This window comes from Dermacentor albipictus, chromosome 5, assembly GCF_038994185.2.
Source record: "Dermacentor albipictus isolate Rhodes 1998 colony chromosome 5, USDA_Dalb.pri_finalv2, whole genome shotgun sequence".
Lineage (NCBI taxonomy): Eukaryota > Metazoa > Arthropoda > Arachnida > Ixodida > Ixodidae > Dermacentor > Dermacentor albipictus.
In genome coordinates, this window is record NC_091825.1 from 25,677,780 (window position 1) to 25,697,720 (window position 19,941).

At 47.8% G+C, this 19,941-nt stretch overlaps 1 protein-coding gene across 1 annotated transcript in view; it reads left to right on the forward strand.

The window, feature by feature from the left end:
- The first annotated feature begins 3,745 nt into the window (after positions 1–3,745).
- Positions 3,746–19,941, forward strand: part of LOC135898286 (uncharacterized) — a 33,616-nt gene continuing 17,420 nt past the window's right edge. The window contains exons 1-2 of the mRNA XM_065427156.1: positions 3,746–4,171; positions 13,521–13,635. Coding sequence (XP_065283228.1) covers positions 3,789–4,171; positions 13,521–13,635 — 498 coding nt within the window. The 5' untranslated portion in view covers positions 3,746–3,788. The remainder of the gene's footprint in view (positions 4,172–13,520; positions 13,636–19,941) is intronic.

The following is a 19,941-nucleotide window of genomic DNA, read 5'->3' on the forward strand; positions in this document are numbered from 1 at the left end:
TTCTTTGGGATCACGCATGCAACATACAGAACAGGATACATTTCAATAAAGAAGAAGCAGAGAACAAACATCTGAACCAAATAATTGATGATAAGGCGCTCCTGATACAAAATGCGAAACGCTGCCCGCCTACGTTTCGCGGTAAAGATTACTCTTGCGCAAGCTGCCACGGCGACGGCAGCTTCCAACGAGCGGATGAAGTCCCTAAGCTTTCTTATATAAAAGAAGCCGCCGAGCAACTTATATTTTTTGCCGCACCGCTATGGGCAGGCAACACATGGTCTCCGAACACATGGTTTCGACTCCCGAGGAGCAGCGTGAATACTAGGAACGGTAAAGGAAAAAAAGAAATGGCAATACGACAAGCGGCAGCGTGCTGGGAAAATTACAATTACTACCATTACTACCACCACTCTCAATGACCATTACTACAATTACTCTAAAGCAATGAAGCACGGAATACCTGCCTGAGCAGTTGTAGTGGTGGATTTCATGGCCGGAATGGCGAGTGCGTTTTTTTAGCGAAAGCCACGTCACTTGATCCGCTGCGGAGAGGCGTCGCAGCGGCGCTCGCTCGAGACCGGTCGCCATAGAGGAAGGAAAAAGGTCGGAGGGTGCGTACCCCAACGCGACTGAAGCCAAACCTGGTGGCCTAACACGTGATCACACGTCAAAGTGCGCGGTTGGTTTGAGTGCTCTCGCTCTGCAGGCAGAAAGCCACGGCAGGGCAGCTCAACAAGCGCGCACCAAATAAAAATTAGCGGTGGTTTAATTGTAAACCTAGTTATCACGAGCGAAAGCCTGTTTTGCTTGGTTTTGCAAAGACCGCAGTGAAATCTCTGCAGTCTCCTTCTTCTTCTTGTTGGTGTAGGTGAACGATGGCAGCACTTGCAGTAGCTTCGATCTTGCAACGCTTCCGCCCTTGGAAGCTGCCATATAACGTGCTAATCAGGCCTCCCTTTGCTCCGTTGTTTCAGCGGGCAACTTTGCTTGAGATTTCGCAGCCTGCCATCTAGCTATGTCAACTGAATGACAGAATTCGGCCTGTGGCTCGCGCTGAAGCGCACGCACGGACGGCGCAGCCGGCGCGCCATTTATGGCCAGTCGGTGCGACCCAGCGCCGGCGAAGCTTTTACCGCAGCAGCGGCGCTCCGAGCGAGTGCAGCTGCGACGCCTCTCTGCAGTGGGTCACGTGGCGTGACGCCACACTTGCCACACATGCGCTTTGGCCGCTCAAGAACATTGCGACGAGATGAATGAACTTGCGAGTCATGGCGCAGTAGAGCTTTCGCTCTAAAACTACTAGCGTAGAAACTGGGAACGAACGTCGCAGCAAATCTCCATTCTTGGTGCGCGATTAGACTTCGGCGAAGTTAGACTTTCTTAGACTTTGGCTTCACGAGGCGCTCGCTTACCAAGGCCGGCTGAGTGACGTCATGCTCCCTCCTACATTTTTCCTTCCCCCATGCTCGCCGTTGTGTAACACGTGACTAGGCGAGGGTTTAAATGGCGAAATGTAGTCCAACGTAGCGTAAGCCCGCGCACGCGTTACGTCGCCGTTACGAGAACAATAGCGTCTTTCTTCTCCTCTCTGTAGCAGCAGCGTGTTCAGGACCCCAAACAGCTTCCTGTTCTGCAATTCTGACAGTCAAGTTAGCCAAGAAAATTTCAATGTTGTGACGAACATCATAATTGCTTTAATTACATGATTGTTTTCTTTCTCGGGGTATGTATTATAACTCTATATGGGACTTTAAATTTGCTGAGATTGCGTCATCAAACTTTTTTGCCTAGTTATTACCCGCATCTGCTGAATCAGGACACTGCTCTCGCATCTGCTTTCACATAATAATGAACAAAGCCTGTCGAGGTCTGTAAACATGTCACATGAGTTGGTACATCAACAGAGCTGCTTCCTTCTGACATCATCGGCGAATATTGCACACGCGGTCTTTGATATGCCCGGTGTCAGGTGATGTTGGATTTTCTATAAAACGACCCCTATCCCTAAGGGCAGATATTAAGGTCAGCAGGGTAAGGGGAAGAAAAAGGGGCATCTAGCGTTTAAACTCGCCCAATATAACTGGTGTTTAATACATAGCGTCCATGACCCACTTCTGGGTCTGCAATTGCTGCAGCGCATGCAGGTAGCAACATCATAGCCTTCTATATGGGTTTGGACTACTCGGAGGGAGCCGCCACTGGGACGTGAATTTTACCAGCACTTATTAGGATTGTTTCCAGAGCGAAGCACCAGATGAATAGGAAGTCTCGTCTAGTGCCGGCCTAGTGTAAGTTTACTCTCTGCGGTATCACTGTATTGCACACTGCATAGTTGCTAAAATTTCATTGGCTTCTTCGACCGAAGCTGCCCTTCCCTTTTCGAAATAAGATTATTTGAAATGCCATTCACTGTCACTCTCGCGCACACGTTATCGGCTCAGAAGCTTATGGCTTCTTAAAAGCTAACTTGGACACCATCAGCAAAGAATCGATTTCGCTTTTAGGCGAGAATATGTCCGGATATCGTGGGCACTGAGTGCAAAGTAGGTGGGATTTGTTGTAATAGAAGTTACAGTATTTATTCCCAGCCTCGAGGAAGTTATTGAATTTTGTTTTAAAGTATGAGCTATTCGGCATCAGATAAGTGGACAACACAGCAGGAGCAGCAGCATCCACGGTCAGGCAAGTCTAGGAGGGCTCGCTAAACTGCACTTTAAAGTTGAATTACATGACCGATGCCGCGATCGAATGCATTTGAATGGGTAGTCGCAAAACACGACATTGGGTTTGCTTGGGTCTTGGTGTCTTGGTCGGCAAGTACGCAATAGTTATGCTGCGAAACCTTGTGCAGAAGGTGAACGGTTGTATAGCATATATTGAGCCACCAAAGCTTCGCTTGATATATAGTCCAAAATTGGCGTTGAACCTGAATATTTTCAATGACATTAGCATTTTTTAGGAACTTGACCCTGTTTGCGGTATGTAACTAGCCTCTTTCACATACTCTGTGACCTAAATTGTCTACTAGCTCGGGCCATTACGTGTGTGCTGCCTTGCCGAGCAGACAACGTGCAGGAGTGGGTAGTGCCAGAAGAGACAACTTGCTGCTGGCTGCTGTGTGGCCGAGTAGAGAGTGGGCTCTCTCGGTATGCATCCGAACAGACAACTCCGGCACTGAGACTGTGCAGTGCGAAGTGGGACAGGGGACAAAGGAAAAAAACGAGGACAAGCTCCTGTGTCCTCTGTCCCGCTTCACGCTGCACCACACCGTCTCATGGAAGACCAACCAGCCCGAACCCTTCCGCCACTGCGTATGCGATAATGGTATGCACCCATTCCTAGGCTACTCCCAAGAATTAGGTATGCCAAAGCGACACAAACAGTATATAGATAAAGATATGTAAAACAGTATACGTAATAAAATTATGAAAGACTACGGATTCCCGCGCCCGACGAACCGCCAATGTTGAACCACCTATACAGACACATAAAATTCATAATACTCAATGACCACGTGAAACATACCATCACCGATTACACCATCCTCATAGTAGCGGCTGCTAATCTAGTTGATGGAATCGCCAATTGTGTGCCCCGCCAATTAATTTTTTTCATTGTGTCTTCATCTTTCTCTCTGTCTGAGCTATCCGGCAAGAAAGCAGTAGCAACAGCCATGGTCAGCTAAGTCCGCCAACGTTCGCTAAAAGAGGTTCTCTTCAATACTGCGCGTGCCATGTATATCCATTGTGTTGCAGAAGAAGAAGAAGAAGGCGATCGGCATCACAATGTCTGCCAGTTTTGTCCCAGAGCCTTCCTTAGCTCAAGGACAGACGAGGACTTCCATCGCTGGCTCGAAGACAGCGCGAACTGCCCTGTACGTTGGACTGGCGGCGTCCGCCGGCACCGTCGTGTTGTTCGCGTGCTACTTTGTGGCAGGCGAGCAACAGCAGAAGTCGTTCTGCTGCTCTGACGTCATGCAGCTGCTCGCGCCCATCTCCAACAGGAGCGTCGACCCGTGCTCGAACTTCGTGGATTTCGCCTGCTACCGCGTCAAGCATCTGGACCAGAACAAGCTCGGCATGGACGCCGTGGAGACTGCAGTCGTGCGTCCCACTTTGCGAGGTCAGCTCAAGATGGCCGCCGCCAACCGATTGCACACACACCACAGGTACTAGCGGCATCTTCGAAGCCTCTGTTTTACGACTGTGCCTGTTCAATGCCGACTGCGCGAGCCGTTTTGATCACCGCAGAGAAGAGATTACCTGGAGACTGAGGCCATGTCGCCACTTGTTTTGACTCGCTCAAACACTATATGATTGGCTGCGATTGGCGTTTATATGATTATCCTTTTGTAGCCTCTTCATAAATACGGTTGTTAGACTCGGACACCGAGGGGATGCACCGGGCAAACTAGGAAAAGGAAACAACGTATATCACGCATGACCATGAACATGACCTGAGTGGAGAAAAGACAGTGCGTACATATGGTGCAATTAAAAAAATAATTTTATTAATATTCAGAAAAAATTGTTGAAAAATTAGGAGAATTCCACCTTCTGTCTTGCCATGTTTCACGTGTTAATTTGAGCTGTTGGATTGTGTAGCATGCGATTGCAGAGTGTGGTTATTGCTTAGCCTTTGGGGAACCTAATTCATAGTATCGTATGAATTTGAAAAGATAACTAGGTAATAATAACTCGGTAAACTATACAGAAGTGCAGTGAGGTTGGTGTGCTAGTTTTGAATACACGCACACTTGATATCAGCGCAGAAAATGACGTCAACATGGTGAGGACATGACGAGCCCTGCCTAACTGAAGTTTATTAAAAGCATCACCCAAGCACAACAAAAAACATCCTCTGCATGCACATGCGATTAAGGTACGTTATGCGATAACTCAGTAAGCAGCTTCTTCTTCTAATCTAACAAGATGATTCAGATAAACAAATGTCACGCTGTCCTTGTGTTCGTGTAAGTTGCATGGTACTTTGATTTTGAAGGCAGTAACGACACCTTGCGGGTTTCCGCAGAACTATTACGTCAAAACTCTGGCATTTGCTTCTCAGTTGTTGATAAATTCGACTTCGCCTGCCATCTGCTAGCCGCCTGGTTAGCTCCGGTGATAGAGCGGCTGCCCCGGAAAGGCGGTGGTCGCGAGTTCGACTCCCGGACCAGGACGAATTTTTCTTCCACTGCGAAGCTTTTCTAGCACTTAGCTACGTTCGGGTGGATGTCTCATTTTCCCTTTATTAATTATTTCCCTCCACCTTGCGCGTTTCCACAGAACTATTACGTCACGACAGATGGTGTGGTTTTATGGATGTATGCTGTATTAAATGTAATTCCAAACTCACTAGCAACATTGCTTCTATCTTGCTGGAGATTGCTTATGCCTCGTGATACGTCTGCACACCTGATTATCCGTGGACGTGCGAGAAATGCCCATATATTAAAGGATACCACCATTCGCAGACAGAGATGCAACTGGCTGACTTCACTAGGAGTTTTGAATTGCTTTGATGTGTTGTCACCTACCGCTTATGAAAACAGGGCGTTTGCCTGGTTTCGCATTCTCGCAACTAAATTACGCGAAGTAGCCAGAGAAAGAAGCAAGGCTAGGCAGGGAGGTTTACGCGAAGTTGCATCTCAGAATAATGTCTTGCTACCCGCATAGTACCTACCAAACCATCCCTACGGAACGTACTGTCACCGCCCGAAGCCAACATAGCAAGAAAAAAAAAGAATGTTGCTTGATTAACGACATAGGTTGTCAATAAATGCAAACAAATCGCAGATTAAAAATCTAAACTACGAGTCATTTACTTGCATTGTTCGTGTGTCGGTGCTCATTGTACGTTCCCGTGGAAACACACAATTCACGGTGCCCCACAATTAGTAGCAGTTTTCAGGATTTGTTGAACGGCAGAAGAAATTTCCCCACAACCCCTATAACAAAAACAAACGGCGAAATAGCTCTCGGCGCTATTGCCGCAGGACCTACTCCCCTTCTGTTTTCTTTACTTCATTCTTTTTTATTTGGTGATGGCGCCCCAAAATTACACCCATCACTCCGATCGGTGCGATGTGCGACTACCTGCGACTGCGACGGAAATTGCACCCTCTGAAACAAACTTCAGTGTCCGTAAACAATACGTAAAGTACATTTGCCAGATTAACGTAAGTTCATAAAACTGAAATTTAAACAGCGCGAAAGGATCGTGACAGCAAGGAACACTTTCCCAGAACACGTGTCAAAGCGTACGTAAGTCACAAAAACCCATTAGCTTAAGTAGCATATGCAATCACGACAGGACAACGCTACTTCTTTAAGTTGTTAAGCCATTTACGCTAGCTTCCGAGCGCCATTCTAAAACAATAAACGTAGTCACTTCACGAAGTGATAGTTCCCATCTTCTGGCTTAACCTGCCTTTATTGAAGCTTTGTGGATGCATGGCACTTGCGACATAAATTCAGTGCGTTGACACAAGGACACATGTGGCGCACAGCTCTTGCGTTGTTAGGTCTATGGGGTGAGTTAACAAAGACCCGACGTGCTAAGTTCTCGTAAATAAGCATTGCGGACAAGCAGTTCCCCTTCTCCAGTGGACACGCACGTGTACGGGCCAGCCTAAGTGCATTTAGGCGCGATCCTCACAAGACAACAGTGGTTTTATTCCAAGAAAATCACGTGCACACGCTACTCTACCAAACTACGCCCGTCTCGAACCCATAACACTCAAATATGAAAAGTCCGGGAGGCAAAATCGTTGATGCTTTTTAACGTTAAGAAGAAGAAGAAGTAGTTTAATGAATGGAAAATGTAGAGAGGTCGGCCGGATAATGGAGCATCTGGCCTGCTACTCTACGTAAGGGAAGGGGAAGAGGGGAAGAAAAAGGGTCACAATGGGGGATGATAATGGGAGGAACGAGGTGAATGACACATTACACAACTGGTATCACAGGCGTGAGTCCAGGCCCGTGTCACCGAGGAAACGTGAAAGTGCACGCATTGTCTCTGTCGTCTGCCAACTCTGTGGCCACGCGCCTAGCAAGAGGTCCTCCGACAGTGGTCCATTGTGTAAATGTCTCAATGTACCTGCCAATGTCAGTCTTTCTCGCGCATACTCAGGGCACACCACGAGCACATGTTCTATAGTCTCTACAGCGCCACACACTGAACAGTCCGGGGAGTCTGTCCGTCCAATAATGTGCAAATATTTGCGCGTGAAGGCGACGCCTAATCGCAGTCTGTGTATCAGGCATGTATGAGGGCGTGGAATTCCACGCAGAATAGGAAATTTCATATCGGGATCCAGGCTTTTAAGGCGGACGTGACGAGCGTCTGGCTGGGCCCAGTATCTCCTCGTCGCACTCCTCATTAATTCTGACAGGAGGCATGTGATGTCCGGCCTGGAGAATGGCACTACAGTTCGCAGGCCATTGCTGAGGGCGCGCCTTGCTGCAGCATCGGCCATCTCATTACCGTTGAGCCCACAGTGTCCCGGGATCCATTGGAACACTATGCGGTGGTGTTTTTCTTGAGCGTGTGAAAGCAGCTCGGTGATCTGCAGGGCCAGAACCTGATATGCGGTGTGGCGCAGGAAGCATCCCAAAATTTGCAGCGCGGGTTTTGAGTCCGTGAAAATGCACCACTCTTGAGGTCTTTCCCCGCAGATGTGGCGAATCGCTTCCCGAATAGCCACAAGCTCTGCAGCGGTTGATGTTGAATTATGGTCAAGTATGACACCTCGAGTCATCTGTTGGGCTGGTATCACCACAGCTGCTGTCGATGCCTTAGGTGACACGGAGCCGTCTGTGTACACATGAACATATGTCTGGTATTCTGACCAGATGTACGCGAGAGCAAGTTGTTGTAGTCCACTGACGGGAACCAATGATTTCTTTAGTATGCCGGGGACATGTACGCATACGGAAGGTTGAACCATCACCCATGGTGGTTTGACGGGGTGATATGGAAGGGCATAGCCTGTTGTTATATGGGGTAGATGGCAGCGGAGTGCACTAGTGAAACTGCTGTCCGGTCGCTCATGTAGAACCGACGTCAATGGGTGGCAATGGTGTCGTGTCAGTAAGCGTAAATACACACGAAGCGGTTCGTGGGACAGGCATATCGGTAATGGACATACGTGGGCTTCCTCAATTGTGCCTTTGTTGGAGGCACGCCGTGGCAACCCGAGGCATATTTTGAGTGCCTGCGCTTGGACGCTCTCTAATGTCCGTAAGCAGGAAATGCTCAAGTTTGAGAGTATCGGAAGGCTGTATCGAATGTAGTCCACGAAAAGAGACTGATAAAGTCTTAGTAATGAGCCTTCCGTGGGGCCCCATTTCATGCCTGTTGCGAAGCGAAGAACATGGCAAAACATATTAAGTTTTTGCTTCAACATATTAACATGCCTCGTCCATGACAAATCGCGGTCAATGATAATGCCCAAGAATCTGTGGTGGGAGACATAAGGCATTATGACACCGTTAATGGAGATCGTGTAGCGGCAGACGGATTTGCGCGTGAATGCAACCACAGCACATTTTTCGGCAGCTAAGCGCAAACCCTGACGCCGTAGGTATCGTGAAGTAGATGACACAGCCCGTTGTAATTTCGCACGTAGTTGTGGGCGTGTTGTACCAGAAGCCCAGATGCAGATGTCATCTGCATATGCACTGATGTGGATGTGAGGTGGAAGCTCACCCACCAGGCAAATCAGTGCCACATTAAATAATGTTGGGCTGAGAACTCCTCCCTGAGGAACTCCGCGTCATACCTGATGACGGTTAGTGTCTCCGTCAGGCGTGGACATGTAAACGAAACGGCCGCTGAGGTAGCTCACAATCCACAGGTGGAGCCGGCCGCCAATACCCAAGTCATCTAGGGCATCGAGAATGGCTTCATGAAGGATGTTGTCGTAGGCCCCTTTGATATCTAAGAAAACAGCGGCGACGAGTCGGCGTTGACGTTTTTCATGTTCCACTGTCGTAACGAGGTCAATGACGCTGTCAATTGAAGAACGACCCCGCCGAAAACCGGTTATCATGTTCGGATAAAGATCATTTCTTTCCAGAAACCATTCGAGCCTCGCCAGGACCATTCGTTCCATAACTTTGCCAACACAGCTGGCTAATGCAACTGGGCGGTATGAGGTAAGCTCATAAGGAGTCTTTCCAGGCTTCAAGAGAGCAACCAGGCGGCTGATCTTCCACTGCTGCGGAACAATACCGGAGACCCATGTGTCGTTGTAATAATTGAGCAGTGCAGTGCGACCAGCCCTGCCAAGGTGAGACAGAGACGAGTACGAGATCCCGTCAGGGCCAGGAGCAGATGAATGCTGACACGACGCAAGAGCAGCCTCTAATTCGGGCATCGTAAAGAGCAAGTCGTAGTGGTCACTTGAGGAAGGTGGCGCGAAAACTTCGAATTGGATAGAGGCTGGTTGAGTTGTGCCCACAATCATTTTGCAGAAGTCATCCGCTACCTCTACATCATTGCGGCGTTGGTAAAGGGCCAGAGCACTGAAAGGGTACCTGTCTTGTGGGGGAAAACGTAGGCTCCTGACTACATGCCAAATACGTGACAGCGGCTTGCGAGGATCCAGTGATGAGCAGAACTTTCTCCAGCGCTTCCTTCCTAATTTCTCGAGATGGCGCTTTATTTGTCGTTGAGCTCGGCGACAAAGGGCGAGATCGTACGTGGATTTCGTTCTTCTATGTTACCTTTCAGCGCGCCGTCGGACTGCGCGCAACCTCTCGAATTCCACGTCGATAGGAGACCCCGATGAAGGTGCACATATGGTCCGCGTGGCCTCACCGAGGGCGGACGTGATCAAGTCTTCTATTTGCGTTGGTGACTCGAGATTCGCACAGGAATTCTCCACGAATGTCTTAAAAGTGGGCCAGTCAGTGCACCGCACATGAGACGAAGTGGTAGGTGCGAACCACTTGACGCCGATATACGTTGGTATGTGATCACTGCCATGTGTTTCCACATCACTGAACCAGCTAATAGAAGACTGCAGTCGTGAGGAAACAAACGTCAGGTCCAAGCAGCTACTATAGGACGCGCCACGCAGAAACGTAGGAGAGCCATCATTAATGTTGACGAAATCCTGTGAGTGCATAAAGTCGGACAAGGCTTTGCCTCGGTTATTCATTACTGTACTTCCCCATTGGGGGTGATGAGCATTGAAATCACCCACAATAATATGGGGAGCTGTGCAACTCTGGATTGCTGAGGACAGATACGAGAAATCAATGTGATCTCTGGGTGGAATGTAGCCGCCGAGGATCGAGAAGACCCGCCCTTTAAGCGTTAACGTCAAGCAAATGTAGTGGTTCGAGTTATGGTGCTGGAGGACAAGGCGGTAGTGTGGAATATCTCGGCGTATGCACACTAATACCTTGCTGGTTTCATCAGCTTCTTGAGACCACAGCAATACATACCAAGAAAGGCGAAAATCAGAAGGCATGTTGGGCTCACATATAACAATCACGGGGAAGCGGTATTTCTGGACGCGCTGTCGGAAGTCACTTAGGTGACCACGCAGGCCTCGGGCATTCCACTGCATCACTACACTGCGACGTATGTGCATCGACACAGAGGAGGGGTTGTGTGGTAGTGCCATAATGAATCACTGCAATGCCGCCAAGAGCGGCTCAACAGCATCCAAAAACTGAACAACAACCCTTGCTGTTGGCGTATTGAGGCCTGAAAGCAGCGCGCGCATGGAATGTAAAAGATGTTTTAGAAGAACGTTCACCTGCTGGTCTTCCGGCTTGTCCTTAATGTCCACTGGACCGGCACGGATTGATGGACGCGTTGGTTCGACGACTTTGGATGACAGAGCAGGCAATTCCACATCAGAGGAGGTGGATAATGTACCCGCATCTTTCTGAACCACCGTGGTAATATGAGGTGCTGCAGCAGGCGGCGTCTTATCATTCTGCAGCTCAATACGTTGAGGCAACGGAGCTGAGAGTTGCTGTGACGGCGGCTGAGACAGACTAGTGACGTGTGACTCTGGGCGTTGGTGTCGGGAACGACGTTTGCGGCGACGAATAGACGCGGCCGCTTCTTGGTGACTTGAGTGTTCTTTTACCATCTTCTTCAGGATAAGCCTCTCGTTCTTCATCCTAGGACAGTCTTCAGCCGTCACCTCATGAGCGCCGAAGCAGTTGGTGCACTTGACTGTCTCCGTCTTGCAAGTGTCAGGCTGGTGTGATCCGCCACATCGACGGCAGGATATTTCGTTTCTGCAAACAGCACTCACATGGCCAATCCTGTTGCATTTGCGGCATTGAAGAGGCTTGGGAACATACAGAGGGACAGAATGCCGCACATAGCCCACCTTGACGTGGGATGGGATAGAGTCGGCTTCAAAAACAACTTTAACACACTGTGATCGGCCGAAACGATGAATGTCGACTATCTTTGCCGTAGATTTGATGAGTGTCCGCAGGTCGCTGTCCGTTATTTCAGGGTCTACGTCTGTGATAACTCCAGCGGAAGTCCGTTTTCCGTGAGAGAGATAGGAGCGGACCGGCATACCGCCTAACACTCCAATTTCTTTCAGTTTGTCCACGGACGCCCCAGATTTCACATCTACCGTAAGGACATTCTTCCAAGCGTTGATTCTGACCTCTTGGACTTGTCCCGGAATCAGCTGGTCGAAGAATTGGGACAGCCGCTGTCTGTTGGTGGTATTCAAATTAGCCGTCTCCGTTGTGGCTACGAAAGCCACAGAGAACACGTCAGGTGCATCAACATTCTCTGCAGCCAACTCCCTCGCTGCTGATGTCCGGCGTAACGCGCCAAGTTTGTCAACAGTCTTTGTAGTCGACTCACCAGCTGTTGATGTCCGGCGCAACTTCCTTTTCAGGCGGCGCGATTCAACAGGCGTGAAGCTGCTACTGTCGGAATCCATCTCAGTCACCGTGGAGTCATCTGCCGAATCTGGAAGCTCCACGTCGGTGACGGTCGTAGCACAGAGGGCACCAACCGGCCGAGCAGCAGCTGGGTCAACTGCGTCGACGGGAAGCTGCACGGGACGTGTGCCCGCCATCCCGAAGGGCGACGCGATCACTGTGTACACACAATATTAAAAAGCTACAGAAAAGTGGAACAGCCGAAAACACAGATGCTGTCTACCGTCACCTTAACGTTAAGTTCTGTGACTAACAACTGTACAACGTCATTACCATGCATTACGAGCCCAGGAAGTGACCACTGCCGCGAGGACAGGTCGGAAAGCAAGGTCACGGAAACGAACTAGTCAGGCGTTCAAGTCCAGCTGTTTATTGTGGAAATGTCACATTGCGATTTGTGCGTGCGTACAAGGGGCGGAAAGTCGCTATTCCTCAGCAATCGCCCCATATTTGAAATCATTCTCTCCTAGAGCAGCACGCCTCCACAGGGGTCGCAGCGATTTTTTCTTGAGAACATATTTCTCCGGAACGTATCAAGCATGACTGAAGTTGCTGAGCCCATTTAGTTGGAAGTCTATGCGATTGCTGCAATGAGGTGACAATGGCTGCTGGTTTGTGGTGCACAACACGGACATGCATTTGATTGCTTTTTTCTCGAAAAAATCCTGCTCGGCGGACTACGACTGCCGTAGCCCGTGGCCGTGAACTGCATTTTGCGTATATTAGGCGTGCGTGTAGTGCTCTGTGTTTGCAGTTTGTCCAGATGCAGTCATATTGCAGTTACAAACGTCCATTCTGTTTCAAATATCTCCATAAATATCCAGGATGGCGCTGGCATGGAGCTTCGTTTGATTGCTGGTAGCCAATCTCAGTGAGGAGGGTGCCCTCTTAATTATCCCTCATACCCCGTCAGCGGTGCCCTCCCGTATGATGGCAGCACCGTATGTCCTCGTCCCCTATAGTGGTAGTAAAACGGGGAATGATGAGCTGGCCTGTCTACGACCATGACACTATAGTGGCAAAGACGACGGCAGCAGGATGATCATGACATTAGGACTAGGACGACAGACACACAACACAAAAAGTCTCGATCTCAGCTGCTGTCACAATAAAAGCGACGCAAGTGCACCTAAAGACGCTTACATAGAAATGCTTTCTTTTTTCTATACTGGGTACGGACACAAGACCCCCTCGCTGGTAATGTCTGGTTTCCTATGTGAAAGGACGATCAAAGCTTGTTGCATTTTGTTTAATGATATAAACAGGGCTTTTTAACATTACAGAGGCTCACACCGCAACACTGAGCTGCATCCGTCTGTCTCTTTTGTGTCGTCAGCCTTTGTGCTGCCAAAAAGCACTGTTTGTTTAATTACGCAGGTATACATCATCGTGCCCTAGACATCATTCTGCTGTTTCATTTTGTGAGCATTAGAACGGCAGCCCCATCTAACGACGGTGAACACCCGTATATCGGCTTCCTTCAACAGCTGGGTGTCCACTTACTGTCGAAGCAGAGAAATTTCATCCTTGTCACGACTGAAAGAATCGCCGAATTCCTCATGTCAGACGCGCTTATTGCAGGAGCTGCCTCGCTGCCTTTGTTGAAGGAGCGCTGTCTCCGGAGAACGCCATCCGCTTCGTCCTGTCCATGTTCCGCGACTGGTCTGGTAGCGCTGAACACATAGACCTTCTCAAGGTGAGAGGTCATCCTGTAAAGAGAAAAAAAAAAACAGTAAACGTAATTTATTAATAAAACGGATACATTAGCCAGTGAAATCTTAGAGCTGCACCGTGCGTGTGTAAAAAGGAAAGCAGTTCCACGAAATAATTTTGTGTATAACAGGTCTGAAAAGCTGCCAAGTGGCGTACGGGATCACTTAATTGCAATTAATGACGCAGTAATTGGAGTAGTACATTTGCCTGATATAATGTGGTGGCAATAAAACGATGCCAGATATCGCTAGAACTTTCTGTGTGCTTGAAATTGTGAAGAAATGAAAACCTTTATTGTTTTGTGTCTTGAATTTTGAGAATATCTCCGTATCAGCAACTTAGTTAAAGTACACGCAATGTTATTTTATGAGTATCGCCTTCACGGCCTATAAACGTCTATGTGAATTGCCGCTCTAGTTTACGTGATTGAAAAAAGATGAACTAACGAGCTGGGAAAATGTACACTTCGTTATACGGAAGATGTGCTATACCGCGCAGCATTTATCGCGTTAAATACAGACTTATCCCGTTATATCCATTAACAAAAGAATCATAAATACGAGTTACCACAAAGTCTGAATACCTATCACATGTCACATGCTGTAATGCGGTTGTCACAGATCATAAAAGCACAAAGAATGCGCTACACATGGAGGCTGCCTAGCTATCATGCACCGATTTTTTTTTAAAGGCGGTTTATCTTCACGTAAATAAGATTGCGTGCCTGTTGTTCGAAGTCCAGTCGAGAAGCTAGCTGGCGGGGTAGCCCTGTGGCCGCTCACTCGAACGCTCGATCGCCCCGGTTGAGGACCGCCAGCTCTCCTGGACCAGTTGCCCAGCGGAAGAGCGGGGCGAAGTAACCTCCCAGCGGGCGACAGCGTTGACTCGGGTGTGGCGTATCAGCGCGGGCGGCGATAGCTCGTATGGGCCAGACGCCCAGCGAGGAAGCTGTTTCCCGTCGAACGCCGAACCACGCGCACTGATCACGCCACTGAACCACGGGCCACACTCTCTCGCGCCACGCTTTTTGAGGCGCCTCTGCCGACGCTCCTAAATTGGTGTCGATGATGATGATGGCTGTCTTGCAAGTATTTGCAAAGAGTCGCTGTCCTCTTCGCCACCGCACGGCGCACTGACCTCATATGCTTATACTTCGCACTCCCGCGTACCACATATTATCACAATATCCCCCCCCCCCCCTTTTTGAGAAAGTTGTTGGCAACTATTCTAACACAAGGACGCGGGATGAGAAACAGCAAAGGAAAATGGTCATGTACGTTTGTCCAATTGTTCATATGAGCACACGACACATTGTTCACAGGGCATTGCGCTCAGTTAAAAAGCCCAAGCCTGTTCGCTTTCAAGTAAGACTAAGCACTTGAGTGGTCGCATTGTCCAATCGCGTTTTGTTATATAACATGTGATTACGCGCGACTCAAGTAGTCAGCTCCGACATTGTCACAACCTTTTATGTAGTGAACAGTAAAGGAATACTCCTGCAAAAGGAGACTCCAACGCAACACTCTGTTGATGTGCCTGGCGCGCTCCTCTGTGGGCTTGTTTCCGCTGGCCTGGTGCCCGGAGCTTTCTCGACTTCGGAGCGCCTTGTGTCGGCGCTTCTAAAACTTCAGGACCGAACGAACTTATCGTATTCTTGCACGCACACACAAGCACACACTGACGAGGAAGTGGAGCGGCCTGTACTTTTCCTTTAGCGGTTGTCTTTCGGCACTTGTCGCACGACTTCACGAAGCGTTTTACGTCTCTGTGTACACCTGGCCAATAAAATTCTTGTAGGACACGATCGGTTGTTCTCCTTATACCTCTATGTCCTGCCATGATGTTTTCATGTGCCATTTCTAATACGCCATGTCTAAATGCTTTTGGTATGACCACCTGCTTAAAGGTTCTACCAGTGGCCCGGTGGTAAAGGCGATACAACAATCCTTTTTCTTCGACGAATTCGTAGCTGTGGCCCTTTCCCGAGTTAAACGACTTGCTTGCTTTAGCAAACATATATTACAACGTCGGATCTTTCCCCTGTTCTTCAATAAGTTGTCCGTTAGTTACGTCACGAAAGACAAGTATCGGAACGCACAAGGGACGAATCTTGCCTTGTCCTTTTTCTTCAGTTTTGGCTTCAGCCATGCTCGATACATGCTGAGGCTTTCTAGGCGCCTTATTCAGCTTCATTTCTATCGGCCATGACTCCTCGTTGGAAGCAGCGGGGTGTTTCCAGTCAGATTCTGGATCATATGGTCCTCTGACACCTGGAAGATTTCCCAGAACAAGGGCGTAGATGGGCTCGTCCATACATGCCACTGTTAACTTGCCTGTAAAATACGGCGTGTTCACTTGCACGACAGCTTCAGGCAGGTAGCTTGTTGAGCCGTCCAGAAGAACAACGTTGCTCGTTCTTCCCGTCATATACACCTCTGGAACGAGTTCTTGTCTGACAATTGCAGCATTACAACCAGTGTCTCGTAATACACGAGCATTTCTTCCCAGCAGCTGGCCTTCAACCACTGGCATCCCGTCGATGGGGAAATTTACAGCATTCCCAGGTTTCTCGTCGTCGCTGTCACTTGATTTGCGAGTCTTTTTTCCTGCACGTTTGGATGCTTTTACTTGACGAGGCCTAACTGGTTGCGATTACGTGAGTGCACACGAAGAGCTCGCTTTGTTCTCCCTGTACCGAGTTCGGCAATCTTCAGCTGTAGGTCCCGTTCTGTCACACAACTCACACTTTAGCATACGCTTAGGGGGGTTACGGCAGTCAGGAACCAAATGTCCAAACCGGTGACAGAGGGTGCACATAAGTTGCGGTTACCTGGGAGCTTCAATGTTTTTCCCACCAGAATCCTTTGTGTTATCGGTACCTTTTTCTAGGTTTGTCTAGTTCTGCACTTCAAGAAAGCGATCCGTCAAGCTAGCAAGTTCGTCAAGGGATTTGCACTCTCGCTCCTTCAAGAAAATGACTAGCTTTGGTTCACAACAACGCACAAACTGTTCAGAGATCATGTGATCTTGTAGACCTTCATATGTTTTAGTCACATTAGCCATCTCAATCCAATGGTCAAAATAGGCTGAAATTCTTGTGGCTGTCTTGCAGTTTCGCCATCTACTGCTCGCGCTTTCCGAAACTTCTCATGGTAGCCTTGAGCCGTGAATTGAAACCTCTGTAGCAAAGCTTTCTTTACCTTCGGGTATTCTAATGAATCGGCGGCAGTCATCCGACCGATCACGGTTAACGCTTCACCAATTAGACACATGCTCACAGCAAGAGCCCATTTTCTTGTGGCTATTCCTGCCCTATTGCTACGCGCTCAAATCGCTTTAAATACGCGTGTAAGTCATCGCGTTTCTCGTCCAACAAACGAAGTAAATTCTGTGGATTGAGGGATGACGAGGAGGTGCTGGGCGCAGTCAAAATTTCAGAAGCTGCTGCCGCACATTCCGAGCTCCTTCCTGAAGCTGAAGCTTTAGTTCGATTATCTCGCGTTGTCTGTCGTCAGCTTACTTGATTGCCTCTCGCTCCGCAGCTCTCTCGTCCCTTTGTTTTGCCTGTTCGGCCTCAATCCATCTGCGGAGTTCTGCGCCTGACAATCCTATTTGGAGTCCTATAGCCGTGATTTTGTCTAAGTCCATGGTGCCGTCTACTAATGTGTGTGCGCTCAAGCGAAACTGCCCTCTTTCACTGTATTTACGAGTGAATCCTGGCAGGCTCGCCGGTTGGTGATGTTATTGGGGCTGGATCTCTCCAGTATGTATGTATGTATGTATGTATGTATGTATGTATGTATGTATGTATGTATGTATGTATGTATGTATGTATGTATGTATGTATGTATGTATGTATGTATGTATGTATGTATGTATGTATGTATGTATGTATGTATGTATGTATGTATGTATGTATGTATGTATGTATGTATGTATGTATGTATGTATGTATGTATGTATGTATGTATGTATGTATGTATGTATGTATGTATGTATGTATGTATGTATGCATGCATGTATGTATGTATGTATGTATGTACGCATGTATGTATGTACGCACGCACGCATGTATGTATGTATGTATGTATGTATGTATGTATGTATGTATGTATGTATGTATGTATGTATGTATGTATGTATGTATGTATGTATGTCCTCTACTATTTTCAATCTATATTAATGACTTGCCTGCGTATGTAGGGTCCAGAGTTCGAGTATTTTCTGATGATTGCGTAATTTACCGTAACATTATGAATGACACTCACCGTGAATCCCTACAAACTGACCTCAGTGCATTGAGCACATGGTGCTCATATTGGTTAATGACCCTTAATGTTCGTAAAACAAAACATATGTGTTTCACTCGTCGTACATCTCGTATTCCATGCACTTACATCTTTATTATTAATACTGTAGAACTAACAACAACTTATAAGTACCTTGGGGTGCACCTTCGGTGTGGCTTAATATGGCAGCACCATATTCACATCCCCCTTCGTCTGCTAACCACTCACTTGGCCTTCTTAAACGTAACCTCAAACATCCACGAAAGAAAGCTTCCTTATGCTACTCTAATACGGCTTAAAATTGAATACGCGTCGATGTGGCAACCCGATGAGGCCTACGTTATCATTCACATCGAATCCTTGCAGAGCCGTGCTGTTAGTTTCATTTTTTCCCGACTACTCATCATCATCATTTATTGGTCCTTAAAGACCCCTGGAAGGGGCATTACATAAGGGGAGGAAACATTGAACACAACAACGCAGGTCACCATCAAACATTGTCACAATCAGTGATCAGCAGGGTATATACAGAAAAAGAGAGTACAAGAACCCTTTAAGCACATACAAATATAAAAATAGCAACAGAGGCACACAGAAGAAGACAATAATTTCCACATCATGTTTTCAAATAGGATGTCAGCAATTGCCGGAACTTAAATGGATCGCGTTCTATAACAATATGATCTGGTAATGAATTCCATTCTTCAATTGCAAGAGGCAGGAATGACTTGTTAAATGCGTTAGAGGAGCCGTGCAGACGTAGAATGCTCATGGAGTTGAAAAGACGGCGTGATGTTCGGAGAGGTGGTAGCAGAAGAGAGTCCCGAAGCGAAGGAAAACAGAAGTATAGTTTATGAAATAATGCCAAACGGGCGATTTGTCGTCTGTGTGTCAGAGGCTCGATGTCAAGCGATAATTTTATATTGGTAACGCTGGAGTGAGTGTCGTAATCGGATGAAATATATCGGGCTGCACGGTTTTGAATGGCTTCTAGGCTATCGATTAGGTAAGCCTGATGTGGATTCCAGATTGGGGAGCCAAATTCTAGTTTGGTTCGGACGAAAGTTTTGTAAGCTAGACTGCGAATAGAGGGAGGGGAGAAGCTGAGGTGCCATCTGATAAACCCAAGTGATTTCGATGCATCAGCTGCAATCTTCGTGATGTGCTCGGACCAGGTGAGTTTGCTGGTGATGTGAATTCCAAGATAACGGTAAGATTCAACTTGAGAAAGGGTGGTTGAGTACAACGAATATGCGTAGCTGAGGTTAGTGCGCTTGCGTGTTACCTGCATGTATTTACACTTTGATACATTCAGTTTCAGTAGCCATGTCGAACACCAGTCTTCAATTCTGTCCAAGTCATTTTGAAGCAATAACTGATCGTTGGATGTGGTTATGCGGCGGTACAAGACGCAGTCATCTGCGAAAAGACGAATGCTCGACGAAATGCTGGAAGGAAGATCATTTATGAAGATTAAAAACAAAAGTGGGCCGAGCACCGAGCCCTGCGGGACACCAGAACGAACGTCAGTTGTGGGCGAATGAACATTATCGATGACAGTTAATTGACAACGACCGGATAGAAAACAACGGATCCATGTTAATATCAGCGGATCAAGACACAAGCATGAAAGTTTGGCTAAAAGGCGCTGATGGGGTACACGATCGAAAGCATTCGAGAAGTCGAGATATATAACGTCCGTCTGAAATGAGGAATCTAAATTTAGGTGAAGATCGGTTGTGAAATGGAAAAGTTGGGTTTCGCAAGAGTAACCGGGTCTGAAGCCGTGCTGGTTTGGAAAAAAGAAGCTGTTGGAATCAAGGTGAGATGCAACTTGTGAATATATTATATGCTCCAGTAGTTTGCAAGCAATGCATGTTAGTGAAATCGGTCGGTAGTTAGAAGGATCAGAGCGGTTACCTGCTTTAAAAACCGGTACTACTTTGCTCAGCTTCCAGTCGTCTGGAAGTGAGCCGGTAGCAATCGATTGCACGAACATT